Source organism: Calliopsis andreniformis, unplaced genomic scaffold (genome assembly GCF_051401765.1).
Source record: "Calliopsis andreniformis isolate RMS-2024a unplaced genomic scaffold, iyCalAndr_principal scaffold0022, whole genome shotgun sequence".
Classification (NCBI taxonomy): Eukaryota; Metazoa; Arthropoda; class Insecta; order Hymenoptera; family Andrenidae; genus Calliopsis; species Calliopsis andreniformis.
In genome coordinates, this window is record NW_027480432.1 from 957,525 (window position 1) to 980,596 (window position 23,072).

General features: G+C 43.0%; 3 protein-coding genes across 7 annotated transcripts in view; 1 reads left to right on the forward strand and 2 right to left on the reverse strand.

The window, feature by feature from the left end:
- Nucleotides 1-15,266, reverse strand: part of Su(var)3-3 (lysine-specific histone demethylase Su(var)3-3) — a 79,617-nt gene extending 64,351 nt beyond the window's left edge. For both annotated transcript variants that reach the window (XM_076391441.1, XM_076391440.1), the window contains exons 1-10: nt 14,954-15,266; nt 14,245-14,473; nt 14,025-14,176; nt 13,799-13,960; nt 13,598-13,714; nt 13,348-13,524; nt 13,019-13,282; nt 12,805-12,942; nt 12,655-12,728; nt 12,420-12,568 (exon numbers count right to left, since the gene is read on the reverse strand). In XM_076391441.1, the coding sequence (XP_076247556.1) occupies nt 12,420-12,568; nt 12,655-12,728; nt 12,805-12,942; nt 13,019-13,282; nt 13,348-13,524; nt 13,598-13,714; nt 13,799-13,960; nt 14,025-14,176; nt 14,245-14,473; nt 14,954-14,977 (1,486 nt within the window). In that variant the 5' untranslated portion in view covers nt 14,978-15,266. The remainder of the gene's footprint in view (nt 1-12,419; nt 12,569-12,654; nt 12,729-12,804; nt 12,943-13,018; nt 13,283-13,347; nt 13,525-13,597; nt 13,715-13,798; nt 13,961-14,024; nt 14,177-14,244; nt 14,474-14,953) is intronic.
- Nucleotides 15,267-15,298: 32 nt separating this feature from the next.
- Nucleotides 15,299-17,625, forward strand: LOC143187320 (ATP synthase subunit s, mitochondrial-like). Of its 2 annotated transcripts, XM_076391443.1 has the most exons (7): nt 15,299-15,439; nt 15,558-15,674; nt 15,755-15,960; nt 16,038-16,200; nt 16,271-16,375; nt 16,967-17,035; nt 17,100-17,182. In XM_076391443.1, the coding sequence occupies exons 2-6, from the start codon at nt 15,565-15,567 to the stop codon at nt 17,016-17,018; spliced, it is 636 nt and encodes a 211-aa protein (XP_076247558.1). In that variant the 5' UTR covers nt 15,299-15,439; nt 15,558-15,564; the 3' UTR covers nt 17,019-17,035; nt 17,100-17,182. The 2 variants fall into 2 exon arrangements, with proteins under 2 accessions (XP_076247558.1, XP_076247557.1); XM_076391442.1 differs by lacking the exons at nt 15,299-15,439; nt 15,558-15,674; nt 15,755-15,960; nt 16,038-16,200; nt 16,271-16,375 and adding an exon at nt 16,776-16,888 and having other exon boundaries at nt 17,100-17,625.
- A 193-nt stretch (nt 17,626-17,818) lies between these two features.
- The window catches only part of Sulf1 (Extracellular sulfatase Sulf1), a 51,956-nt gene continuing 46,702 nt past the window's right edge, over nt 17,819-23,072 (reverse strand). For 2 of the 3 annotated variants that reach the window (XM_076391126.1, XM_076391127.1), the window contains exons 9-16: nt 21,751-22,095; nt 21,445-21,628; nt 21,138-21,378; nt 19,939-21,076; nt 19,438-19,845; nt 19,165-19,362; nt 19,001-19,088; nt 17,819-18,890 (exon numbers count right to left, since the gene is read on the reverse strand). In XM_076391126.1, coding sequence (XP_076247241.1) covers nt 18,800-18,890; nt 19,001-19,088; nt 19,165-19,362; nt 19,438-19,845; nt 19,939-21,076; nt 21,138-21,378; nt 21,445-21,628; nt 21,751-22,095 — 2,693 coding nt within the window. In that variant the 3' untranslated portion in view covers nt 17,819-18,799. The remainder of the gene's footprint in view (nt 18,891-19,000; nt 19,089-19,164; nt 19,363-19,437; nt 19,846-19,938; nt 21,077-21,137; nt 21,379-21,444; nt 21,629-21,750; nt 22,096-23,072) is intronic. The other variant, XM_076391128.1, reaches the window with a different exon arrangement.

Here is a 23,072-nt window from a genome sequence, read left to right on the forward strand (position 1 = left end):
CAGTCAGCTTTTACGAATGTTGAATTTCGTCCGAAACGAGCAATCCACGGAACGCAGTTACCTAACTGTCATAATTTCAGCACTTCTCCAAATGTTTCTCATGACGATTCATCTGATCTCGAAACGACTTTAAACACATCTCGCAAAGTAATTACCATTCACAGGCAGGACAATTTAGTTTCCCAATAAATCTCAGGTCGTCGAATAAACCAGTAACGAGGAAATAATATATAGAATGACATGGAGGCTTCTCGCGTAGAGAGCTCATAATCACGATATATCGTTAAGCAAACGACGACACAGTCTAACTGATCGCTTTATCGGATTCCCCGGAAAGCCTGACGACCATACTAGCTTGTATCCCGATGTTTACTCGGACGCGGCTCGAGTCATGGCCTGGTACCACACGAATGCGAGCACGAGCGAGGCGCGAGGCGCGAGGCGCGCGGCGTGGCGGAGAGAGCAAGAGAGAGAGGGTCGTGGCGGGCTGATGAAGTGGTTCAATAAAACGTATCAATAAAAACGATTCATAGTCGTGGACGAGGGGCACGCACACAAGGGAGGGGCCCCGACCGCGAGCAGGAGAAACGTAACCGTTAAGAAGAGGAAAGTTGGGCAATCCATTACCCAGGGATGGCGAGGAGACCAGCCTCGAATCGTGAGTCCGGCGTGGAAGTTGCGTCAAGGCTAAATCCGCAGGGGCGGCCCCTTTGTGGCCGATGTCCGCGCTTCTGCATACATTCTCGCCCGATAAATATACCCTTTGGCAGTATAATCCAGCTCCGCGCGGATTCCTCCAGCACCAGTAGCTTCTGAGAACCTGCCCGGAGCTCAAAGCGAACACGAGAGGGAGACTCGGCCGACGAGCACGCTCCTCTTCTCTCCACTCGCCCGATACCATACACAACGAGACGCGCTTCCTCCCTCGGCGTTCCACCCTGCCCCCCATGCACCCTCAGCCACTGTCTTCCTCCGCGTCGGGGGCAGCGTCGGGGCCAGCGTCGGGGGCCACACACGCACCAACACGCGAGCCAGGAAATTGTTTCTATTCTTCCTCTCTCCTCCCTTTGTCCTCCTTCGCGGCAAGACTTACAGATTGCGTACAAATAATCCGCGGAATGGAGCTGGGACCTACCTGCCCACCCCCGATTCGTACCTTCCGACGCGAACCGGCTCCTTCGAGATTTTCTCGGTTAGTGCGACGGTTCGCTAACGGAAGTATAGAATTAAGTAATCACCTGAGGTCATCGATTACTTAGCCCCTCTACTAAGTTCTTATTCTTCGAGTTATTCTTCAAATTCTAGAACACTGTAGATACTTCAGTAGAACAGAAAGTTCTTGAACAGCCAATTGCACTTGTACAGAGTGTGTACCGTAAAAGAATCGGCGCTTCGATAACACGGCCAAGTAATTCGTTCAGGCAAGTAACAGGCTGGCACTCAATGGATCCGAGGTTTTTTCGCCGTGGCTCCTTGTTCCTAGCCGCAGTAAATTTCCACCAGCCGAAAACACTTTCCATATTAAAATAGTTCCACAGTCTTTTTACCGCGGGGAAATTACTGGCGTATAGTGAGACGGTTTTTATCCCATATTCAGCTAATCGAATATCCATTTCCGTTATTAATGGCATTCCGGTTAACTTGTACTGGGCCGTGCGGAGGTCAATAAAGATATACAATAGAGGGCCGAAACAACAATTTATAGAGCCATAAAGCTTGTCTCTACATGCGTTGGCCGGTTTATACCCGGCAACTTAAGGACCCTAGCATTTGCTTTAACGGTCATTCGGCCCTTGGTCGCGGATATTGGAAAAAAGTTGCCAATCCCCTGCTAGAATTCCGCTGCGTTTTTGCGGGCGAACCGCGGGGACCGATGGACAATGTACACGGTGCACATCTTGTAAGATTAATGGCGACGTGTCTACACCTACGAACCACGTACTTTGTGCTCGCGTTGCCAGGAAAAGAAACCTGGTATACGGATTTGTAGCAGCGTGCGCGACTACGGTCAAAATCGACGGACCGTCACGATCCAAGCAATTAGCGAATTCAGGCAAATGACTTTATCCCACAGTAGTCTGTTATCCTGTTCCTCATTCTACTGATCAGCACAAGTTTACCTGTACGCACGGACAAGACTACTAAGATATGAGTTAAGGGACACATTCGACATTTCCAAAGCTAGTACTAGCACCACACAAACTGTCTTCCACAAGGCACGACGGTAGAAAACCAGAAACTAAAACCTGAACGACCAGCACGTTCCAGAACGAAAGCCTGATAAGCGACGAATCTCGATGAAAGGCAAATTCGCAATATTACCTCGGCCGTGGACGTAGTTTAGTAAACGAATATGCAAATTTCGAGGGAGGTAGAAGAAAAAGAAGGATCGTCGGCTGCGATCGGGCGGTGCAGAGGCGCGATTCTCGTCCATTCGCGGCGGGTACACGGATTCATGGATGGAGGCGCGCGCGATCCTCCAGCGAGTCTCGTTAAATCCAAACAGGCGAAATTCGACGTACAGCGCAATATAATATAGTATTGTAAAGCAATATCTCGTGAAAGGAAGCGATGGTGGTGGTGGTGGTGATGGTGGCGGCAGTGCAAACAGGTTTTTCGAGCGGACGCCCCAAACGACGACGACGACGACGACGACGACGTATGCTTTGCTGCGCGGGGCGCAATAAAAATTTTTTAATAAAAAGCCTCACCTGCACCGCGCTGCCGATTTGTTAGCTTCTTTGTGAGATACCCACGGATAAGAGGGAGCGAGATGGGACCAATGCGCGATGGAGAAAGGGTTAAGATGGAAAGAGAGACGAAACGAGCGAATGGAAGAAAAGAACGGAGGCAGAGAAAGAAAACGGCGCCATTATGACGTGCGATCGGAGTTCACTGCTTGTTTGGTAGGAACGTATCACGTGTCAATACTTTTCCTTTTCGTTCTGTATGTAAATTCGAGCCCCATGGGGGCGCGAGGGCAGCATCAATCAATGGCAGACGGCAGCTGATTAAAAATTGCGCAACACCATGAATTATTAATGCGACAATAAACGTGCAAATTCCGGTACGCCACCCTGCGCATCGCGACGCCATGTACTTTTCTTCGACTCGCGATCCCTCGATCCTCTCCTGTCGCGAATCTGAGCTAAATTGCTGGAAGATTCCAGGCATGTCCCCGCTAAGATTACCCCCCTCCTAATCCAGAGCCCGAATCCCTCGATTGAGTCAAGGTAAGAGAAGAGGCGAATCTTCAAGATGACCAGGAACACGAATCATGGTTTCACGCTTCATGTTCACCTGGGCGACATGCCACGCGATTCCCCGTCTTTGGGAAGATAAAGACAGAGAAGCCAGAGCCATAAGGCTCGAAAAATGCGGCGCGAAGAAATACGCGTTACACGCTTTGAAATCCTGATCGGTATATCAACCATGCTTCGTATAAATCGGAAGAGGACACTGTCGTTGTATATTTCCTGTTGGTGTTCTCGTGGTCACCGGGCGTACGCGCTTCCTGGAGCAGGGCCATTCGACGACACGGACACACCAGCGCTGGTCCAAAGGGGAAAAAATCGGAATATTTCGCGAAACGAAGAGCAAGCGAACGAGCACCGCGCGCGGTCGCGTCGTCGTATTTTACACGAGGTCTGGTGCGCGGAACCTCCCACACAGGTAGTTATCTCGGTGACTTAATACCAGGTAATGTGCTCTCCAGTTACATCTCAGCCGATCTGGCTGGCTTGCCTCTCCTTCGCCCTTTCCCTCCCCCTGTCTCCTCTTTTCTCCCTTTCTCTCTGTTCCTCTCGTTTAGAGTTGGCCTTTCTGGGAGGACCGGGCCAGGGATCGGTGGTCCACGCGAGAGGCGAGGGCGAGGCCGAGGCCGAGGAAAGAGAAGAGGAGAGAAGAAAATTGAAGAATAAGGAGGGGAAGGTGGTGGAGAGAGGTGGTGGAGAGAGGTGTTGAAGTTACTCGATCCCCGTTCCCGTAAACCTACGCGACGCGACAAAGCGATCGGGGGAGTCTGTGTGCTGGCGTGGATAGTTTATTATCGACAGGGCTGCGAGACTATTCGCTGCGTACACATTTTCATTGTGGGAACGACGCGAAGGGGATCCTCGGGTAATAAGAATCCGTTCCGTACGAGCCCCATGTTAAACGGGCACGATGCGTACGCTCAGCCATTCTTGCTGGACCCTTCCACGAGGGGAAAGTTCCGGAATAGGCGACAGAAAGAAGTTGTCCTGGACAAAGGATTGTCCCCTTTGTTTGGGACACTCGTATTCCAGATAGTATGACAGAGATACCGGGGCGAGGGTACCAAATCTGACCAACAAGTGAAAGGGAAGAATGAGATTACGATTGCGAAAGAAATGACAAACTTCTTTCCGAGAAGTTCAATGTTAAAAAGTACTCGTTCCTAACTGATACATCAAAAATTCAACGTTCTCGATCGGAGGTAGATTGTTCCGAATAATAAAACGAAAGGGTCGTCAGAAAAAAAGATTCACGGTAAAGATTCCAACGCGAGAAACGTTTTAGAACGTTTCCTTAAGGACTCCTTGATATTCCTGACTGTGCAGAAGCTGCAGATAAATCGTTTAAATCGACCTCCCGGACGAGCTGCATCGCGAGAAGAGATCTCGCGAGGAAACGAAACGAGCACGAGGACGCGGACGGGAGAAAATTGAAGGAGAAGAAAAAAGAAGGCAGAGAGAGGTGGCGAAGTTACTCGATCTCCATTCTCGTAAACCTAGACGATGCGACAAAGCGATCGGGACTCTGTTTCCCAAGGGACGGTTTATCACCAGCCCTCTAAAACGGTTCGCGCTCGGCAGAGATCGCAGCTCGTAAGAACTCCAGACGTACGAGTGGAAAAATGATACAGGAATCGCACGTAAATGCAGATTAAGGGAAGAATTAAGCAAGATTTTTTACCTGGAAATTATACCAGAGAGCGTGGGATAAGAAAAACGCTCGTGACAAAGTGCTCGTGATTGATGTCTGTGAAACGGGCTTTACACAAAACAATCATTTCTGGGAATTCGCTCGAAGACAATAATAATTGTGCCCGGTAATTCTTGAAGTAAAATAGAAAAAGTTAATATACATGCAGGGTCTTATTTCTGTCCCGTCAAATATATCATGATTGTGCAAGTTGCTTCATGTATTTTTCATTGAGTCAACAACGCTTTCCTCGCGAAGAAAACCTCACTGCCGGAGAGGAAGTTGCGAAAGTTTAGCGTCGAGGAGCGTTTCCCTTTCGAATGGTCTCAGAGGCTCGCCTCCTATCTCGGCAGGATCATCTGCGTGATTATTAGAGACTCGCGAACGGTCGGGTCTTCGGGGAGAAATACAGCGTCGCGGAAACCGCGGTTTCGTCTCTCTATCTCGACGAAAATCTAGACAGTGCGCGAGCGAACTCGTCGAGACTCCGCGGTCTATTTACCTGGGCGACAGTTCACAGTATTGTTCCGCTAGTGTTCGCCGTGCTCGTCGTGAGAGCATCGAGAGGATCCGCACCTAATAAGAATCGAATCGTACGAGCCAGGAAGCAAGTTTAGGTGCGCACTTTCGACGTGCAACAGTGAACATGCCGCGATTCCTACGTGCGGCAGTTAACCTATCGACAGATAGAGTTTCACTTGGAACAAGCAGCCGCGCAGCAGCCCGTTGACATTAACCACGGATATTTATTGTTATGTATTCGCGAGGCCGAACGAAAATCCATGCAAAGTATGCCCAAGGCAAGAGGAGGAGGGCGCGTGACGCTTTTCGAGAAATCGTTAAATAAAACATGAGCCGAGGATCGAATTCTATAACCTGAAGAAATACAAATAGCCCGCGAAAACTGTTGCGTCGAACTCCGCTACCGGAAAGCAGAGAACGAGGAAAAGATTAATGAACGGTGCGATTTCTCTCGCAATAAATTTCGTAGCTGGTCGCTGTAAATTCGTCGTTAAGAGAGTAATTCCCCGGCAAATTTAGCCGCCATTAACGATATTAAGGATACCCCTGGCCGCGTCAGCTTCCGGTTTATAGCCCGCTCTCGCTTCAAGGGCGGCGTGGCCACTTCGAAATTCATCATCGAGATAAACATCGGTTTTTCAGCGGATAATGTTTCAACGTTCACAAGGATACACACTGGCCGATCGTTAATTATCGCCAACGATGCGCGGCCCGAACTTTTCTATCGTTCCTTTAATGACCGTCGTTAGAGTGACCCGAGCTAAGGTTTACGAGCTGCATAGGGTGGTAGATTGAAAACGGCTGGTCACCAGGTGCAGTTCCCTCAAAGACGAAGCAATCCGTACCATCTGCTAAATCGGTCCACTCGTCTCGAAGCTGCTCCAAATTTTACTTCAAATTATTTCGTCTGACCCACCCGCTTGACCGTGTAATAGCCCAAACCCTTTGCCAAAGATTCAATTATAATCTCGTACTTTGGAAGTAAATGGGCTTTACAGAAGATTCTGACTCGGTTCAGAGACGCAAGCTGCTTTAACTTCGAAAAACGTGAAAGTAAAAATTCCTACATACAAAATTCTCTAGCGTAGAAGCAAAGGGCACAATCCGCAGATAAAATGACGTAAGAAAAAGTTGTGAGAAATATTCCTTTTAAGAAGAGCCATGTTAACCAGATAGCGAACATTACGCTAAAGAGGCACGTGCGAAAACAGACATCATCGTCGCGGCTGTTAAGTGAAAAGATAAATACTCGCGAAAAGCGGCGAGGCCAGGACCGATACTAGTTTTTACCATGAGCAAATGGACCGCGGAGGATGCTGAAAGGGTGCGTAATCGTCGTATGCCGTGTGGCCGGGCATTAACATATAATGGTCACCGTCATTCTTCTCTCCGTCACGCGTACGGCCCCGTTTAATCATTCTCAGTCACCCCGTCACGTAATCCCCGTTCGGAACGATTGTCAGGGAAGATTACGGGGCATTAATTTGAAAAATGTAGCGGCGTTGGTCGAAGCCAAGGCGTAAGCTTATTAACCGAAAACACCAAGTACCTACGCCCATCGTCTGGCGGTTACGGCCGGCGTTAAGACGAACTTTTGCACTTCGAATTTATACGAGGTAGTTAGGCGACGACGTTGAGCGGACGGCAGCCACAAGCCTCAGGAAAGTGAGTCTGACCGAGGCTGTCGGTGTGCTATATGATATCGCCCAACTGCCAATTCGCCCGACCCGTTTCCCAATTTCACTTGCAGACTCGCCTTCCATGGAAGGCCCGTTCCTGGCACCCGAATTAGCTGGATAACTTAAGTCCACCGTTATCGCAGTATGTGGGACGCCGGTCTGACTGGTCAATAAGCGTAAGTAACCTCAGCTCCATGAACAAATTTGCGAACAGCATTTGCTAACATTGTTCGTGAATGCAGAACTCCGAAATTCGAATCTTCCCGAAGGAATGTAACATCAGCTTATCCCAGTAGAGGACCCAAGAGAAAGATCAGGAAGGGAAGCCTAATCAGTGCGTTCCGATCGCCTTTGAGGCTAAATAAGCGGGCAGGGCAGACATAACGAGCTTTTCTCGAATTTTTCGTGTTCTGTCCACCCACCAGTTTCAAGAGTGACATCTTACGAGACCTCGTTATGTCTACGAGCCTGCGATAATCTCGTCTACACGGGATAATCACGTTGCAGTGATGATTGATGAGCCGGGCCGCCTAATTGAGAATGAAATTCGGTACGAAATAACTCGCCAGGTGACACACGATATCTGGTGGATCGCGGCGGGCACGCATAAATACACGCGAGGGCTGGCACCACGAGCGGGCATAACCGATGACAGATTGGCAACACGGGTTACACAAAGTACGCAGAGAAATAATTCGTCGAGTCGACAACTTCATGACCCCTAAGTTACTTTCTACGACGTTACAGTACATCTATCGGAGAAGGGACTTAACGCCCTGCCTGCGAGGAAATCCAGCCGCGGCTGCTGCGGGAGATTTAAACGCGTCATTCCGTGGTCTACGCGCGTACATTCGCATAGCTTTGTTATCGCCTCGAATGCATCCAACCCCTGCGCATAAATACAAGCTGTGGCGGTGGTGATGGTGACGTCGCTCGGAAGTTGATTAATCCACGTGCCGCGAGACGAAGATACTTCAATCGCGCGTGGAACGACACGCTGTCCGCCCTTCGACGCTTCCCTGACCACGCCAGGTATGCGAAACATGCGAACAGAGAGTTTCCAGCACTGAGAGCGTCTACGAGTGGCAAAGTCGCTCCGATAAATAACGCGGGTTAGAGGTAATTGAAGGACTGAAGGGTACACGCCTTTCTCGTTAGCCGAGTGTCTCGAAAACGATTCAATCACCGATGAACGTACAATTTTCCAACCGCAGTGTTATTAATCAACAGTTTCGAGAACCTCTGGAGCCCAGAGTCTATTTCTCGTTCCGAGATATCATGATCTAATGGCCCATAGACGCCCTAATTACGCGACGACCGCGTACCGGAACATTTCATGCTGACACGTACATCATCTCGACGCGTTATCATCTAGCTACTGGCCCTAATTAAAGCTTCGATTAAGCTGGGACTCCCATTGGTCTCGACAATGAGGGAAACTTCTACGCAAAGTGATTTTTACGAACCACGAAGAATGTTCAAAGAAACCCTCTCCAGTATTCCGTGTTCGACCTTACTTTTCGTCTTCCAAAGAGAGTCCATGGCCGCATAGAAGAACAAATCTGCACGCCATTGAGAAGAATACTCGAGGAGCGTAAAAAAGGCGAGACGAAAGGGTATCAAGGTTGGGTCGAGGCAGGAAGACTCAATCCTGAAGACGCGTGTCGGCGAGCCATTTGTTCGAGGGTAGAGGAACGGCCGGCGCTAAGAAATCGGCCGGTTGACGCTTCACGGGCGGATAGGTGACGTTAAGAAGAGAAATCGCGGGGATCACGGGCCGGCAGAGGAGCGTAAGCCTCAGATAGACTATATCGACAAGGTACCCTACCGCGTCGCCGACACGAGGAACACTGTAAATGGTAAAGGCACAAACATCGAGAAAGCCCTGACAGTACGTGTGCCCGTGGCTGTTTGCGTGTGTACAGAGGCTTCTCTCGCGCGGCGTGCACAGATAGGCCGAAAGTGGTCATGGGAAAGGTATCGGTGCGTTAAGGCCAAGACTGGATTCCGCGGGGCGAGGCCGGCTCGTTGGCGGGTAGGAGTGTACAAGGTCTTCGATACCTCGTAAATTACCACTCGGGCCCCCCTCTGCCTCATCCAGCCCTCGGCTCAACTAATGTTAAAGCTGCCTACGTTTTCGTCCTGCCGAGGAAACGCTGCCGCGTCCAGGCCGCGTCGTTGCCACCCCTTCCGAAAAACACCGCCCGACACGTTCTATTTTACACTTTTCGAGAGAGAACAGCGGAGAGAGAGGAACTTCGCCAAATCAGCCGAGCGACCAGAACGTTCTCCCCGGTTTATTTCCAGGTCCCAGTTCGGTAACATCGCCAGAATCGATTGGAGATCGAAAGCGAAAGCTCATTAAGGCGTACCCGGGATTGTATATTCCCCAATATTCCACCTCCGTAAATTTTCAAACGGTCAAACGTTATTAGGAAATACGAAACGTGCCTGGTTACCAAGCGAACGCGATCCTTAACACGATTCTGATTTCGATCTTGGCTGGGGCAATTATACCAAGCTAGATATTCCGGATTCCTTTGTCTCTAAGTATTCAGGAGTATAATGGTACTGTTACCCTTGATCTCTGTTCAAAAATATTCTCCTTTAGAAGCTTACAAATGTTCACACCTTCAAATTTCCATTTGTTAATAAATTGAATAAAGAAGATAGTCGATCGATGGAGGGCTCAAGGAGTGTCGCGTTGGCCTGACGCTGCACTATAGTTTCCCAATTACTACAAATGAAGGAATTCAGACAGAGTTTCGCTGAAAGCATCGAATGGAGGCGTTCATTGACTAGGCGAACGGATGTAACCGCGTCGTGTAAACCACACTGTGAGGGTGTCGTTAGGGGAGCCAGAGATCGGGACGAGGTACGCGTGAAGTCAAACTTTACGACAATATAATTTTGGTAGCGACACACGAACGGCGTGGAATGCGACGATCGGAGTCAACGAACGGTATAGAAGTCTTCGATACGTCGTAAATGGCCCATCCCCGTCCCCTTCTCGACCACGTATCCAACTCTCATCTCGACATGTACACGCGCGGACATATACACGCATAATATCGAGCTGCCTACGTTTTCGTTCTACCAATGGAAAGACTGACAACGAACGACCGAAAAACACCGACGACGCACCCAGTCCTCGCTCGCGAACAAAGCTCGGTAACGCTCTATTATACGACCGATCCCGAAACGAGCGGGAGGAGGAGGTCGTGACAACGATGAATACGAGTCCGTGTACATTCCTGAATTTTAGTACCAAGACACGATCGTGTCAAGCCTCTCAACTGAGAGGAAAACATCCTATCAAGAGGAAACGATAGCGTTCTTATGCTGAAGATGAAGCTCGAGCCTGGGGTGACTTCCTTGAAACCTAAAAATTTCAGTCTTCGAAAACAGAGAATTATACGAATTCATAATAAACTCGGTATGACGAGAATCGAGTGTAAAGTCAGTGGATTAAACCTGTATACGTCAGACACCCTGTTTAAAGTCGGCGACATTCAAAGTGGAAAAGTATCTGAAAGAATATTTCAGGCTAAACGTTTCTCGGTCAGCGGCTATTATCCCTGCAGCGGGATTTATTCGAAACGGAGAAGGAACCGATGGTCCGTAAAGGAGGACCCCGAAGAGTCTGGGGCCCGAGAGGAGAACCGATTACATCGGTGGATCCAGCGTTTGGGCCCACTCTTTTGACCGACGATTTACCGGAGTGCCTATTGTTCTGCTTAATTTAGCGTTAAATTGTTTACATCTCATTAATCGTCGGGAAGAACCTGCGGGCGGACCATCATGATCATCGATGCACGTCAGTCATGGGCCGTGGGCATTGCTTTAATTTCGAACTGACCACCATGGCCGCGCGTAAGAACAGACTGGATCTCGCGTGTCTCTTGTTCCAACGTGTGCCGAGAGGAGCAGGCTGGCTCGCTCGCTCGCTCGCTCGAGCTGGGCCACTCTCGTGCACTGTGCACTCGACTGCGTCGCTCGAGAACGACGCCGGAGCAATATTGGAACTCGAGCTCGACTCGACCGGTTCGTTCGTTTACTGTCAGTCGAGTGCACTTCGCGGTAGCGACACACGCGAGCGCGTTATTCCGCTGGGTTACGGTCGACCGATACAAAACGTCCAGCAATGTCCACCTTGAACCGTGTGTACCGCTCGAGTGTCCCCCGTTAACGCTGCGTTTACCGTTCCTTCACCGAGAGACAATGATTCGTGGTGGACTGCTGGACCGCTTCTGCTGCAGTTTCTCCAGTTAATCCGCGAACGTGAATGCGTTTTATGCACCTAAATACAATTTCCCTTTTTCGAATCGTGATACAAGTTAGCTAATACTTTATGCGTGTTTTCTGATCAATGCAAATGTAAATTTCTACCGGTATGAGAGTCATTTACTAAAAAAGGGATCCTGTAATGTAACACCTGCTGGAAGCAAATGCCGGAATACAAACGCGTAGAACTTAGTAGCAGTTGGATATCGATGTATCCAATGGCTGCTGATGAAAATGGTCAAGATTACACCCGGAAGTAGCCAACAGTTTTAAATGCAGTGTCTCTAGCATTGGGTCTTTGGAATGCCAATTATTCCCGAGCTTTAGTTGTTTAATGTAAATAGTTGGGGTAAACGACTAGAGGGATAGTAAGACACACCGTTAACGCAGAGAACAGAACACCGTTCGGCAGTGTAAAATACGAAACCGCTTGATTATCTACACTCATATTTCCCGTCGCCTTCGTTTTTGTTAACGCATTAGTAGGCCTGAGCCCAACTACACGCTATGATCATAGTATAATTTCACATAATGAGAACTCTGGTAACCGATCGGTTAAGAGGATACCAACGACTATCTACACGGAATCTTATGCTATCGACTTTCAATAAGGTTGATAAAGTCAACCGCACGAGCACAGAACGCGTTAGACTATCCGACGCCCGTAAAGGAGATGCAACCAACGAATAATTCACCCGTTATCTATACCATCTGCCGGCTGGTTAAGCAATTTCTCGAGAACGTCGATATAATGCCGTGTACGCGTTACCGGCGTAGCGGGAATATTTCGCGAGTCACGCACGCCGTATAAAATTAGAATGTTTTCGCGCATTAAACGCGCTCCGATGACTGACGCGAACCATCGCACAATAATCGTTAGCGATTTAAACTTGTGATTCAACCGAGTTCGAATCACTTTTGCGACCTGAACAAGCATTAATCTAACGAAGCAAACTATCGGTTTACGTAACAGATCATTAACCAACTCACCTGTCAGGTGACTGCCAGTAAACTCGAAGTCGTCATCCTGATCCCAATGCTTCAGACTCAGATTCGATAGCGAAGTTGCGTTAGCGAATTCCAGATTTGCAAAATGCCAGTCCAATATTTGACGATCTTTGGAAGATAGATACACGTCACTGTAAACAAAAAGAAGGTGTAAATGTTAGTATATGTTCTATAAATAAAATTTGTTAATTAATTAAAAATATTAAAATAAAATTACCTTGGAGGTGAAGCTTCCAACTCCTGCAATTTTGCTTCAATTTCTTTTTGTTGTTCTGCCAATTGGTCCCATTCCTGACATATGCGACGTAAATAATATGTAATGAATCAATCAGAGTATAAGTTATAGAGTATACAGTGTAATTCATACCTTGCAAGCGTTATGCAGGTCGCGTAGTTTAGAACGTAGCACGAACTCTTGGGTGATGTCGCGCGTCTGTAATTTGCTTTCGGTCATTTCTTTGTACTGCTTATTTAATTCCACCAGGCGATCCATGATTGCTATCATCTGTTACACAAGTAACACAACTGAATAATAAAATTCTTTCGTTAAAATTCAGTAAGATTGTCATCGTAACACTTACTCTATGCTGATTAGTGATAAGCCGTCCTTGGAGGGACAACACGGAACGCAGATGAGCCACCTGCCGTTGTTTAACACCTTGCTCTTGTAAGCGTATGACCCATTCCAATGCCTGGCCCAAGGAAACGGGTCGTGTGGTGGTACCTTGACCTCCAGACCCAGCGTTACCCACGTAATTAAAATCTAATTGATGTGAAAGATAGGATGTTGCTTCCAATAACCTATTGAATTCTCTTTCCACCATTTCATCCTTATCTTTCGGGACCTATTAACAATGTTAAACAACCACTTTAAGTACCTGACTACTACTCCAAAGAACACGATACTAACCGTTTGACCATCGCTTTCATATAAAGGGCACTTTTGTCGAATTTTGTGTAGCTCCATATTAATTTGTTTGCTAAGTGTTGTTACAGGATTTCCGCCTAAACCTGTAACTACCATTGCACCAAGATCCGCTATGTATGAAGACTTACGAAACGTTGCAATGCGACCACCGACACGATCCTGTAAAATATGGCATGTAGTAAAAAGAATAAATGTGATATAAATATAGATCAGGGTTCAAATTAATAATTACCCTTGCTTCAAGCACAATTACTTCCAATCCAAATTGCTGCATTTGTTGAGCTGCAGCTAATCCTGCAATTCCTGCTCCAATTACAATTACTTTACCTACCTTCTTAGTAGGTAGTGGCTAAAATAAAAAGACAGATATTGTATTTTATATACTGTACAATATTGTGGAAGAAACAGGAACTAATTATAAAATATACTATACCTTAAGACGCTTAAATACACCAAAGTTAATGAAACCATGTCTTTCTAAAAATGCATGAATCCTACGAGCTAACACACTGTCACTATTGTAAGGTGGTTCTATAGCTGGTAAAGCATTTTCAACTATTAATTGTTGCTTGGGATTTTCAAGCCACAGTTGCAACTAAAATAAAATTACAAATAAAGATCAGATCAGCCAATGAATTATTTAATATTAACTAACATACCAGTCTGTTCCTAATGTGAAGAAACACTTTCTGAGTTTGCGGTGGTCCACCGGAAACATCTGGAAAACAAGCTGCTTCCGTAGAAGTAAGTTTATCGAATGGAAGACGACTTTGAAATGCTGCCCCTTCCAACCCATTAAGTAACTCTTTGACTGTAATAAAAAAAAAATTATAAATACTTGTTTTAGAAAACAAAATATTTTTTTAAAAGTATCTTTACCATGTGGATCTTCATGATCGCTATCTTGATCATCTTCTTCTTTCACTTCTATTTTAGGTGCTGTAGATGCAGGAGTAGACTGAGGCAAAGCAGTATCGGATTCCTTTTTCACTTCTGGTGTAACCTTCTTCTCTGGTGTAACAAGTCCAGTTTTAGATTTCTCTGATGTGTCTGAAGCATTTTCATCTTCTAACTGATTATACTTCTCTTCCATCTCTCTATATTCCACCTGTATACAAATATTTTTGTTTACAGTCCCACAAGAAAACCTTTATTGAAGGTACACAAATCTACTTTGCCTTATAGGTTACAAATTTCAACAGACATTTATGAATTAAAAGTTGTACTAAACGTATTTGTATGAACTGATACGCACAGTGTTTAATTTATACAAAAACACATCAAACTTATGATTACTAGCATATCAACCTAAACAATAAATAATACTTACAATCAAAACATAACCTACTTCACTTATTTACAGTAGAAAAATATTTTCTATAAGCTCGTACGAATTATACTACGTACAAGAATTTTGTGTTTATTAATGCTACACCTCGGAACATAAAAAAATAAATGTTTACATCAACTTACAAGAAATATTAGTAATCATTACATTTGAAATATTTACAACAAAAACATTGGTTTTAAAAATACTTTTGATACCAAGCAACATTAAGCCTAGATACAAAAACACAACAAAACAAACCTTTGCCCTTTTCCTTCGACTCATATCGCTGCTATTTAGTATATATTCTGCTTAAATGTAATCACTGTTGTGCGAAATCACACAGGTTTGTTTTGACTCTTCAAACCGGCGGCACATACAGTTATGAAATCCAGAGACTACGAATAACGTAGAATACAATCGTCAACAGAAATTGCGTTCGTCGCTGCATTCGGCTTCTTTTCATCAAAACATCAGTATTTCCATCCCATCTGTGATAGTGATTTTAATAAAATTATTTTAATAAACGTCGCAAATAAAAAGATTAAAAAATTATTTATATTTGTATGCTCCCCTGTTATACTATACATTACATCATATATAAAAAAGAGCTTGAAACTAAGATATTTTTAAGGAACAATTAATAAATTTTGTATAAAAATAGCTTGTTACCCATTGAGAAATCTTTTGCATCATCTATTGAAACATTTACAATCTCAAGAATTTACATAACCCAAGTTTTTTAAGGTACAAATAAAAGTTGATGCACAATAATAAAAAATTAAGGGAGTACCGTAAACATATGTTGACTACTTAGAAAAGTAACATGATAATCTAAACAATAAAATAACTACTTTTTTTTCAGTGTTATAATGTGCACTGTCCATGTAAGGAGTTTAAACCGATTACAACTTGCTATTTCTGAAAATATAAGACATCAAAATAGATCTCTTTTCTACTGGCTTACTGTAATTTTTAATAGGTACTGTAGTAAAGAATTTGCATGTCTTTTATATATGAAATAAAAAGAAATTTTGAATACAGAAAGATTCCTTTTTTAAGTGTTGATAAAGATCGTATAAGAGAAGTTGGTCCTGATTTAGCTTGTGCTGAATGGCTTTTGAGAAATGGGGCATTCGTTAAATGGAAAGGTTTTCCTGAGCTAGTAGCAGATTACAATACATTGCCATCTAAAGGAAATGGTTATCGCATTGAATCAGTTGAAGCTAATGATGCTGGTATAAGCCATGAAGGTTTCCCACATTTTGGTTGGTGATATAAAAACAGTAGTTTACATAGTGAAGTTTAATATGATCATAATTGAATATTTAACCTGTTGTCTTAGAGGGATGCAAATACATAAAAGAAATAAAGCTTGAAAATTGTAGATATGTTACTAATAAAGCAATGCCATTACTATCAATTCTCCAGGATTCCTTAACTAATTTGGAGCTCATAAATTGCAAAAGTATTGATGATGAAGGTTTATTAAATTTAACTGTGTTAAAGTATGTAGTTATATATGAACAAATATTAAACAATTAATAATTTTAGAGATAACAAACACTTATTTTATAGGAATTTGAAGAAATTAAAATTACAAGGATTGGTATACATCAGGGATAAAGACTCCATTCAAAAGAAACTCACTGAAGCTCTGCCCAATTGTCAAATTGATTTTAAGTAAATGTATTTGTATAATTTATTGCATGTTATGAATATTTCTCTAATAAATATCATTATAAAGTAATGAATTAAATATTAAAACCAAGCTAAAGCGTCTACCTATTTGTACTATCAGGATGCCAATTGTACAAAGCATTTGTTATTTTGAATATTTTCTTCACATTTATGTTAAATAACTATGTCAAATCCTACCTTTTTATGTTTCACGCATGCAAAGATGTTCAGGATAAACTATTTCACTACGATTAATAAAATTATACACGCGCGTCATAAATCCGAACTTTTCAACCGACCGGAAGTACCGAAATTCTTTCGATTATCGAATCGACTTTAGATTCCCGCCAAATTCTAATGCACTACGTTGGCCACCCTGCTTCGTAAGTTTGAAATAGTTCTGGAAGAAAGTTCTAACGTTGCGTGATATTTTTCTTTCATAAAAAGTCTGACAAAGTTATTATTATGTCGCAAGAACTGAATATTTTACGTTGCTTTCAATGCAAAATGTATCAGGTAATTGTCAGGCATATTATTTATTAAAATCATGATTAAAAAACACCTTTTAATGCATTTTTTGTTGTGTGGTTTCAGGTCCATATCGTCAAGAAAGCAAAAAAATGGCAATGTAAAATATGCAACGTAAAGCAGTCTTATAGGCGGGTAAGTTTGTTATTAATTGTCAAATATTTCTAGTGGATTAGTAGTAGAGAATTGAAATTTTTAGGTTTTTTTCCAAGGGACTGGGAAAGATTGTCGTATTTATGTGCAAAAATTAAATGCTATGAAAGCATATGAAAATGAAGGGAATGCATCTTTTGAGATGGATGATATAGATTCTTGTAATTATAGTAGTAGTTCTACTGAACAACAATCTAAATTAAATGTAAATGAAAATGAATGGTCACAATGTTTGGGTCCATCTGAAGAAAACCAATTCAATACTTTTGAAATTTCCAATGATATGTATCTTAATTTTGAGAAAAATGATCCACATATTGATAACACAGAATATGCATGTACCCAAAGCGATTACTCTAATCTCAACTCTTGTCATGAAACTGAACTTCAGGTTGCTTATTCTGATATTGACATAAAAAATGATGATACTGTGATGGAACAAAATTATGATAACATACAAATTAATAATGACAGTAGTACAAGTGTTTATGATAAAAGTACAGGTGAAACAAAAGAGACAAAAAACATTTTTGATGACAACGAAGATATTGATGTTGCCATTGACTTTTAATTTTTTTAAATTGTGTTAAATTAAAAAAATTTCATGCAGTATTTATAATATGTAGAGACTAAAATGTTCATATTTTTTATGTTTTTAAAGTATAAAAAGTATTAATAATTTGTGTTTACAATATTTTTCAATGTCATTTATTTTCATATCTTTTTTTAGCATTAAAACAAATGGAGTATTAGCCATCATTTGGGCAGTATTTATTTATTTATTTCGCATGTTTTAAATACATTGTTTTATTTTGAAAATCTTGAAGATACTCTCAGAATACTAACTGAGAACCTAATACATAACACAGACATGTATTTATAGAAAAATAAAATGCTAATGGAAACAATTATGTTTTGTTTGTAAAATAATATATATTTCATATCAGGAAAGATATTGTCTGATATTCTTTTATGTGTAATGAATCACTTACATAATTTCTTTCCAATTTGAAGTTTCATACGAATCCATCAGCATTCTATTTTTTATAATGGGGACTGTTAGATGTAGCAATCACAAAAAATCCTGTAATGCTTCTAGTAAAACAGGAGATTGCGCAGAATGAATAGCGCTTCAAATTCTCTTAGTTTCATTGAAATATATACAGTCTTAGCATTGCATATCTTTACACAGTGGCTGGAATTTTTATTTTCATTTTGTTCCTATGGTCAGAGTTAAAGATTTCAATAGAAATTGGCTCTAATGATTGTAAGTATCGTTACTAACTCCATGATAATCGAGGTCTCAAAATTGCTCTAAATATCATTAGGCAAGTGTCCGTACAAGTTACTCGCATCTCGTATAAAGACTTAACGTGACGAGGGTAAATAAATTATTATAAAAAATATCTGCTATTAAGTAAAAAAAAGAATCGTCGTTTAGATCGTTTCGCCTTCTTTTCATTTTTCAACGAAACGTGTATAATACACGTGAAATTTTTCTCTCACAAGAATTGTTTCCTCCGATGAAATATAGCAATAAAAATATCCACAATACTCCGACTGTGAACGTTCTAATGGAATCAAAGCCGACATCGATTAAATATCACGTTTCCGTACTTCAATTAAATATCACTAAATAAATTACATCGTTAAATGCATAATCCGCAAAATTAATATACATCTAAGGCAATGGCGTTGCGAGTCTTTCGTCGGCAATATATTCAAAGGGAAACAAAATCACCCAAATCAGTACTGATGTTTGTGCCGCCGGAAATTCGCCGTGTCTTGGTGTTGCCGCCAACTACTTTGCCAACTTCTGCTGCGTCTGTTCCAAACGCTATTTAACAAGAAACACATATAATAAAAACGCATCGATCAACTCTTATCTAAAAGCTCATTGATCGTTAATGCGATGTATGGAATGTTAGATGTTCGATGGTTACTTACTTTTGCAACTTTTTTCGTCTCTTATTAGGTGGACTACCAAGCTCACTTTCACGAATGATTTGCAAAGCAGACGGTACAAACATATCCTCTATGAAAATGAATAACATGAAACAAACGACACAAATAAGATGCTTAATCTTTTGTTTGCCAACAATCAGACCTACCAAATGTGTTAGCATATTTTCTTTTCGATATCAATCTCTGATGTTGTTGCGGTGGTAATGGTGGAAAAGCTTCTTTAGCACTTCCCACAGTACAATCTCTGGTACCCTTACATCCTTTCAAATGTTCCAATTGATCGTGTAGGTAGGATCTCTCAGTGGGTGTCAAGGAAGACACTCTGTTCCATTGTTCGAATGGATCTGAATAAAAAGGAACAAGATAAAGATCAGCTGGTTCCAAGAAACACAATTTCAGGATGCAGATGATACACTTACCGATTCTTAAATTATAATAAGTGACCAAACCGGTAGTAAACTCGCAGTAAAGGAAATTATGAGTCGCATTAATGGTACGAATACAGGAATATGTGTTATTATTAGCATTCATACAGAAACAGAATGGTCCTGCATTCCATAAAGGGGCAGTGCGCCAATGATCATTGTCGTGCTCGAAGCAGTTCATTTTTTCAGTCAAACATTCCTTCTCGAGTTTGGCTTTTTTCCTCAATTTCCTCTCCTTCTTTTTTAAGCGCTCTTCCTTCAGTCTTCTCCTCTCCTCTCTGGCAATTTCTTTCTCGTCCTTCTTGGAATACGAATCAGGTTCACAGTAGCACTTGTGGCGAGCTTCCAAGGGGCTGTTCAGCATTGGTGGTAGTCGCCGATTGCTTGCTATATCTATTACTTCTATAAAAAAACACACACACACACACACAAACACATTTATTTAGAGCTCATATTGAAGAAGGATTTATAATATTATATTGAACAATCATCAACCTTGTCTATTTCTTCTATCAGGGGACTCTAGGATGGTAACATCTATCCTAGAGGGCCCAAGATTTCCTGTTGTCCTATTTTTCTGCACCTTGGGGAACTTCTTTGTTGGGGTAACTGTAACTGGGGTCGTTATGGGTGTCGTACCCACAGTGCTAGGCGATGACCCTGTCCTGAATCGACCTTCTGTCGTTTTAGTGAACGTAGGAGTTGTTCTTTGGGTCTCTGTTGATTCTCCAAAACTAGGAGACTCTGATCCTATCGATACCACGGTTTGTGCGTCAGTGAACATTGTAGTTTCCTTGGTGAAATCATTGGTAGTCCCAATACTATTCAAAGTCTCATTCTGAACAGTAGTTTCCTTCATCGTGGTAGTAGGGACAGTCGTGTAGGTTGTCTGATGGTAATGATGCTTCTGACCCAATGTCGTGCTTTGTGTAGTCGCTGTCGTTTCGGACTCACTGACATTAACTACTGGTACCTCGTCGTGAACACTATTTGTGAGCAAAGTGTTATTCTTACGATGATGGTGGACCTTCCTACGTCTTTGGGGCTTGTCATCTTCCAGTTCTGTACGATTACTGGGCGTCTCCTTCACTTTCTGACGACGAGGAATCTTTTTCGGCTTTGTCGTCATTGACACCGTAGTTACTGTTGATTCTGTCGTTGTCACCGTATCGCTCTCAGTATTTTCTGTGAGTGTAACATTAAATCTGACCTTCTCTGTAGTCTCTGTCAAGGTGGTTCTGTCTTCAGTGACTTCGTTCGCCTTCACGGTGGTGCGAACTGTGGTAACAGTAGGGTTGGCAGTAGTCGTATGCTCGTGTTTTTTGTGATGGCGGTTCACATGGTTCTTAGGGGTATGATGATGGGATTTGTGGGGCTCTTTTCCATCTCCTGATGCTTCTTCAGCATCAGCGATGATATGTGGTCTCTTTATCATTAAGTGACGACGTATTTCCTTTAGTGTTTCCAATTGCATCCTCATTTCTCGTATCTGTTGCTCAATTTCGCGTCTCGAAATGCGCCATTCATTCGGATCCTGATACACTGTCTCTGAACAATTTACTCCTCCTTGAGGAAGGACTGAACACTTTGGCGGTAATGTCCTTCGTGTCTCTGACTGACGAGCTTGAGTTTCCTGAAGATGATAGTAATAAATTTAGACAAAATTAGACATAGTTCATTTTGACAATAAATACCTTCAAGTCATCCAGTTCCTCCTCTATACTCTCCATGATTTTGGTAACATGCTCCACGGTATCTTTCTTCGTGGTGCTTCTCCGTATCCTTCTGTGCCTCTTAACTATATCTTGGATATTCAGTCGACCCTTAACGAGCTGATCCAGAGAAGGATCGAAGTCTGTTATCGAATACTCAGATTTATCCAAGTCGTCGAATTCGAGCTCATTATTATTAAAAGTGTGGTTGTCAGACTTTGGCCTAGAGATATATTCACTAATAAAATATCAACTATTTACCAGAAGAAAGCTCATTAACTCTTTTTACCTATAAACTAGATTAATGTATTCCCTCCTAACATCCTGTGCGAGGCTGTTCAATTCCTGGAAAAAGTCTTCATCATCTTCCTCATCGATGGCACGTCGGTCTCGGTCGCCATCGTTACAGATATCCTGATCTACATCGATATCTTGATGGACATCTCCAGTTTCTTTCGACAAATCTCGTTTGCCTGACAAAAGTCCTCAATGATAATCATCACAATCATATACATAAATTTCTTTTACTCCTGAATATACATCTAACACCACTGTCGCCTCTATTATTTATCTATACTACTTAAGAACTATGTACCTCGTCTGGCGAAGTATCTAGCCACATCACTATACACATCAGTTGGTTTCCTGTCCCTGCCAAACCCATATCGATGGCTATCATAATCGTTAGACTCTAGCCTAGTGTAGACCACTCCGTTAGGCGTAAAGCAGGCGCATTTCTTCGACATCCTCGGTGGAGGTGCGGCGTACTTGCACTTGTGTCTTCTCCATCGATGCCCATCCCTTTCGCACCGCCATTTCTGTCCTAGCACACAATTCGTCTGTGCTTCTGGTCTCGAGCACTCTACAGCCAATCGCTCGTGCTTCGAGGAGAACGTCGAGTGCACGGGATACACTCTGTTGTCCAGATGCGGATCAGAATCTGAAAACGGTCCCTCATTTCAGGACTGCTCATACCTGACCTTTCATGTGTCAAATTTCGCTGGAAATATTAACTTTCGACCCGTCGAACGACGTCGTTTATGAGCTGCCTGTCGAAACGAAACGAAAGTGACGCGGAGGTTCTACAAAGGGAGGCACGAACCAATAAAATGGGATTAGCAACGATCGTTGCGTAAATCCTGGCCGAAATCCCCTGAGAGATTTATGCTCGACCCTGGATTCGAGCCCCTTTTACCGCGATAATCCAGACCAGCTGAATAGGAATTCATTTAAGCTAACCATGGACTTCAATTATACTCCTGAATCCCTTGACGTGCTGCGACTACTCGCTCCTTCTTTTGTATCGCGCTAATTTAGACCCTGTGCCTCGAGATTCCATGAAAAAACTGCGAGAAACGGATCGTCTATGACAATGCATTGATCACAATTGAAAAAATAATCCATCCTCTGGATAACTTAATTATCCACGATTACGGTAATTAAATAGGTACTACATCGTCTGGAGATATTACGATTCTTCGACCCGTTTCAGTTCCCAGAATTGATACGTCCACTTATTCCTGTCGTCGACTCCGCGAATCTGTACTTAAGTAATTTGCTCATTGAACGATTGGATCGTACCATGAGATTACTAGTCTCCAAGCGAAGAGTGGGTTTATTGCCGTGAAAAGGTCAGCACCAAACCAGCGTGCAGTGTTACGGCATTCTGAACGTGGAAACGAAGTTATGGGTAGATAAAGTGTGCAGTGAAGCCCACGGATTTTCTGTGTAACCCTTAGTTGATGCAGTGAGATCATTATTTCCTTACCCATTTACCTTCAAATTTATTATTCGCACTCCACCTTAGTTACGAAACAGTCGAACTAATGATGGCGCAAGAAATAAGCTTTGAAATGGAAATAATACAGTATAAGGTTCACACCACACCACCTGAGTACTCTACTTGAGAAAAGAATA

Coding starts and splice junctions, on each gene's coding strand:
- LOC143187320 (XM_076391442.1), top strand. CDS start 16,838: ATGTCGCAAGAACTGAATATTTTACGTTGCTTTCAATGCAAAATGTAT. Junction 16,889..16,966: donor TTCAATGCAAAATGTATCAG/GTAATTGTCAGG, acceptor GTGTGGTTTCAG/GTCCATATCGTCAAGAAAGC. Junction 17,036..17,099: donor TAAAGCAGTCTTATAGGCGG/GTAAGTTTGTTA, acceptor TGAAATTTTTAG/GTTTTTTTCCAAGGGACTGG.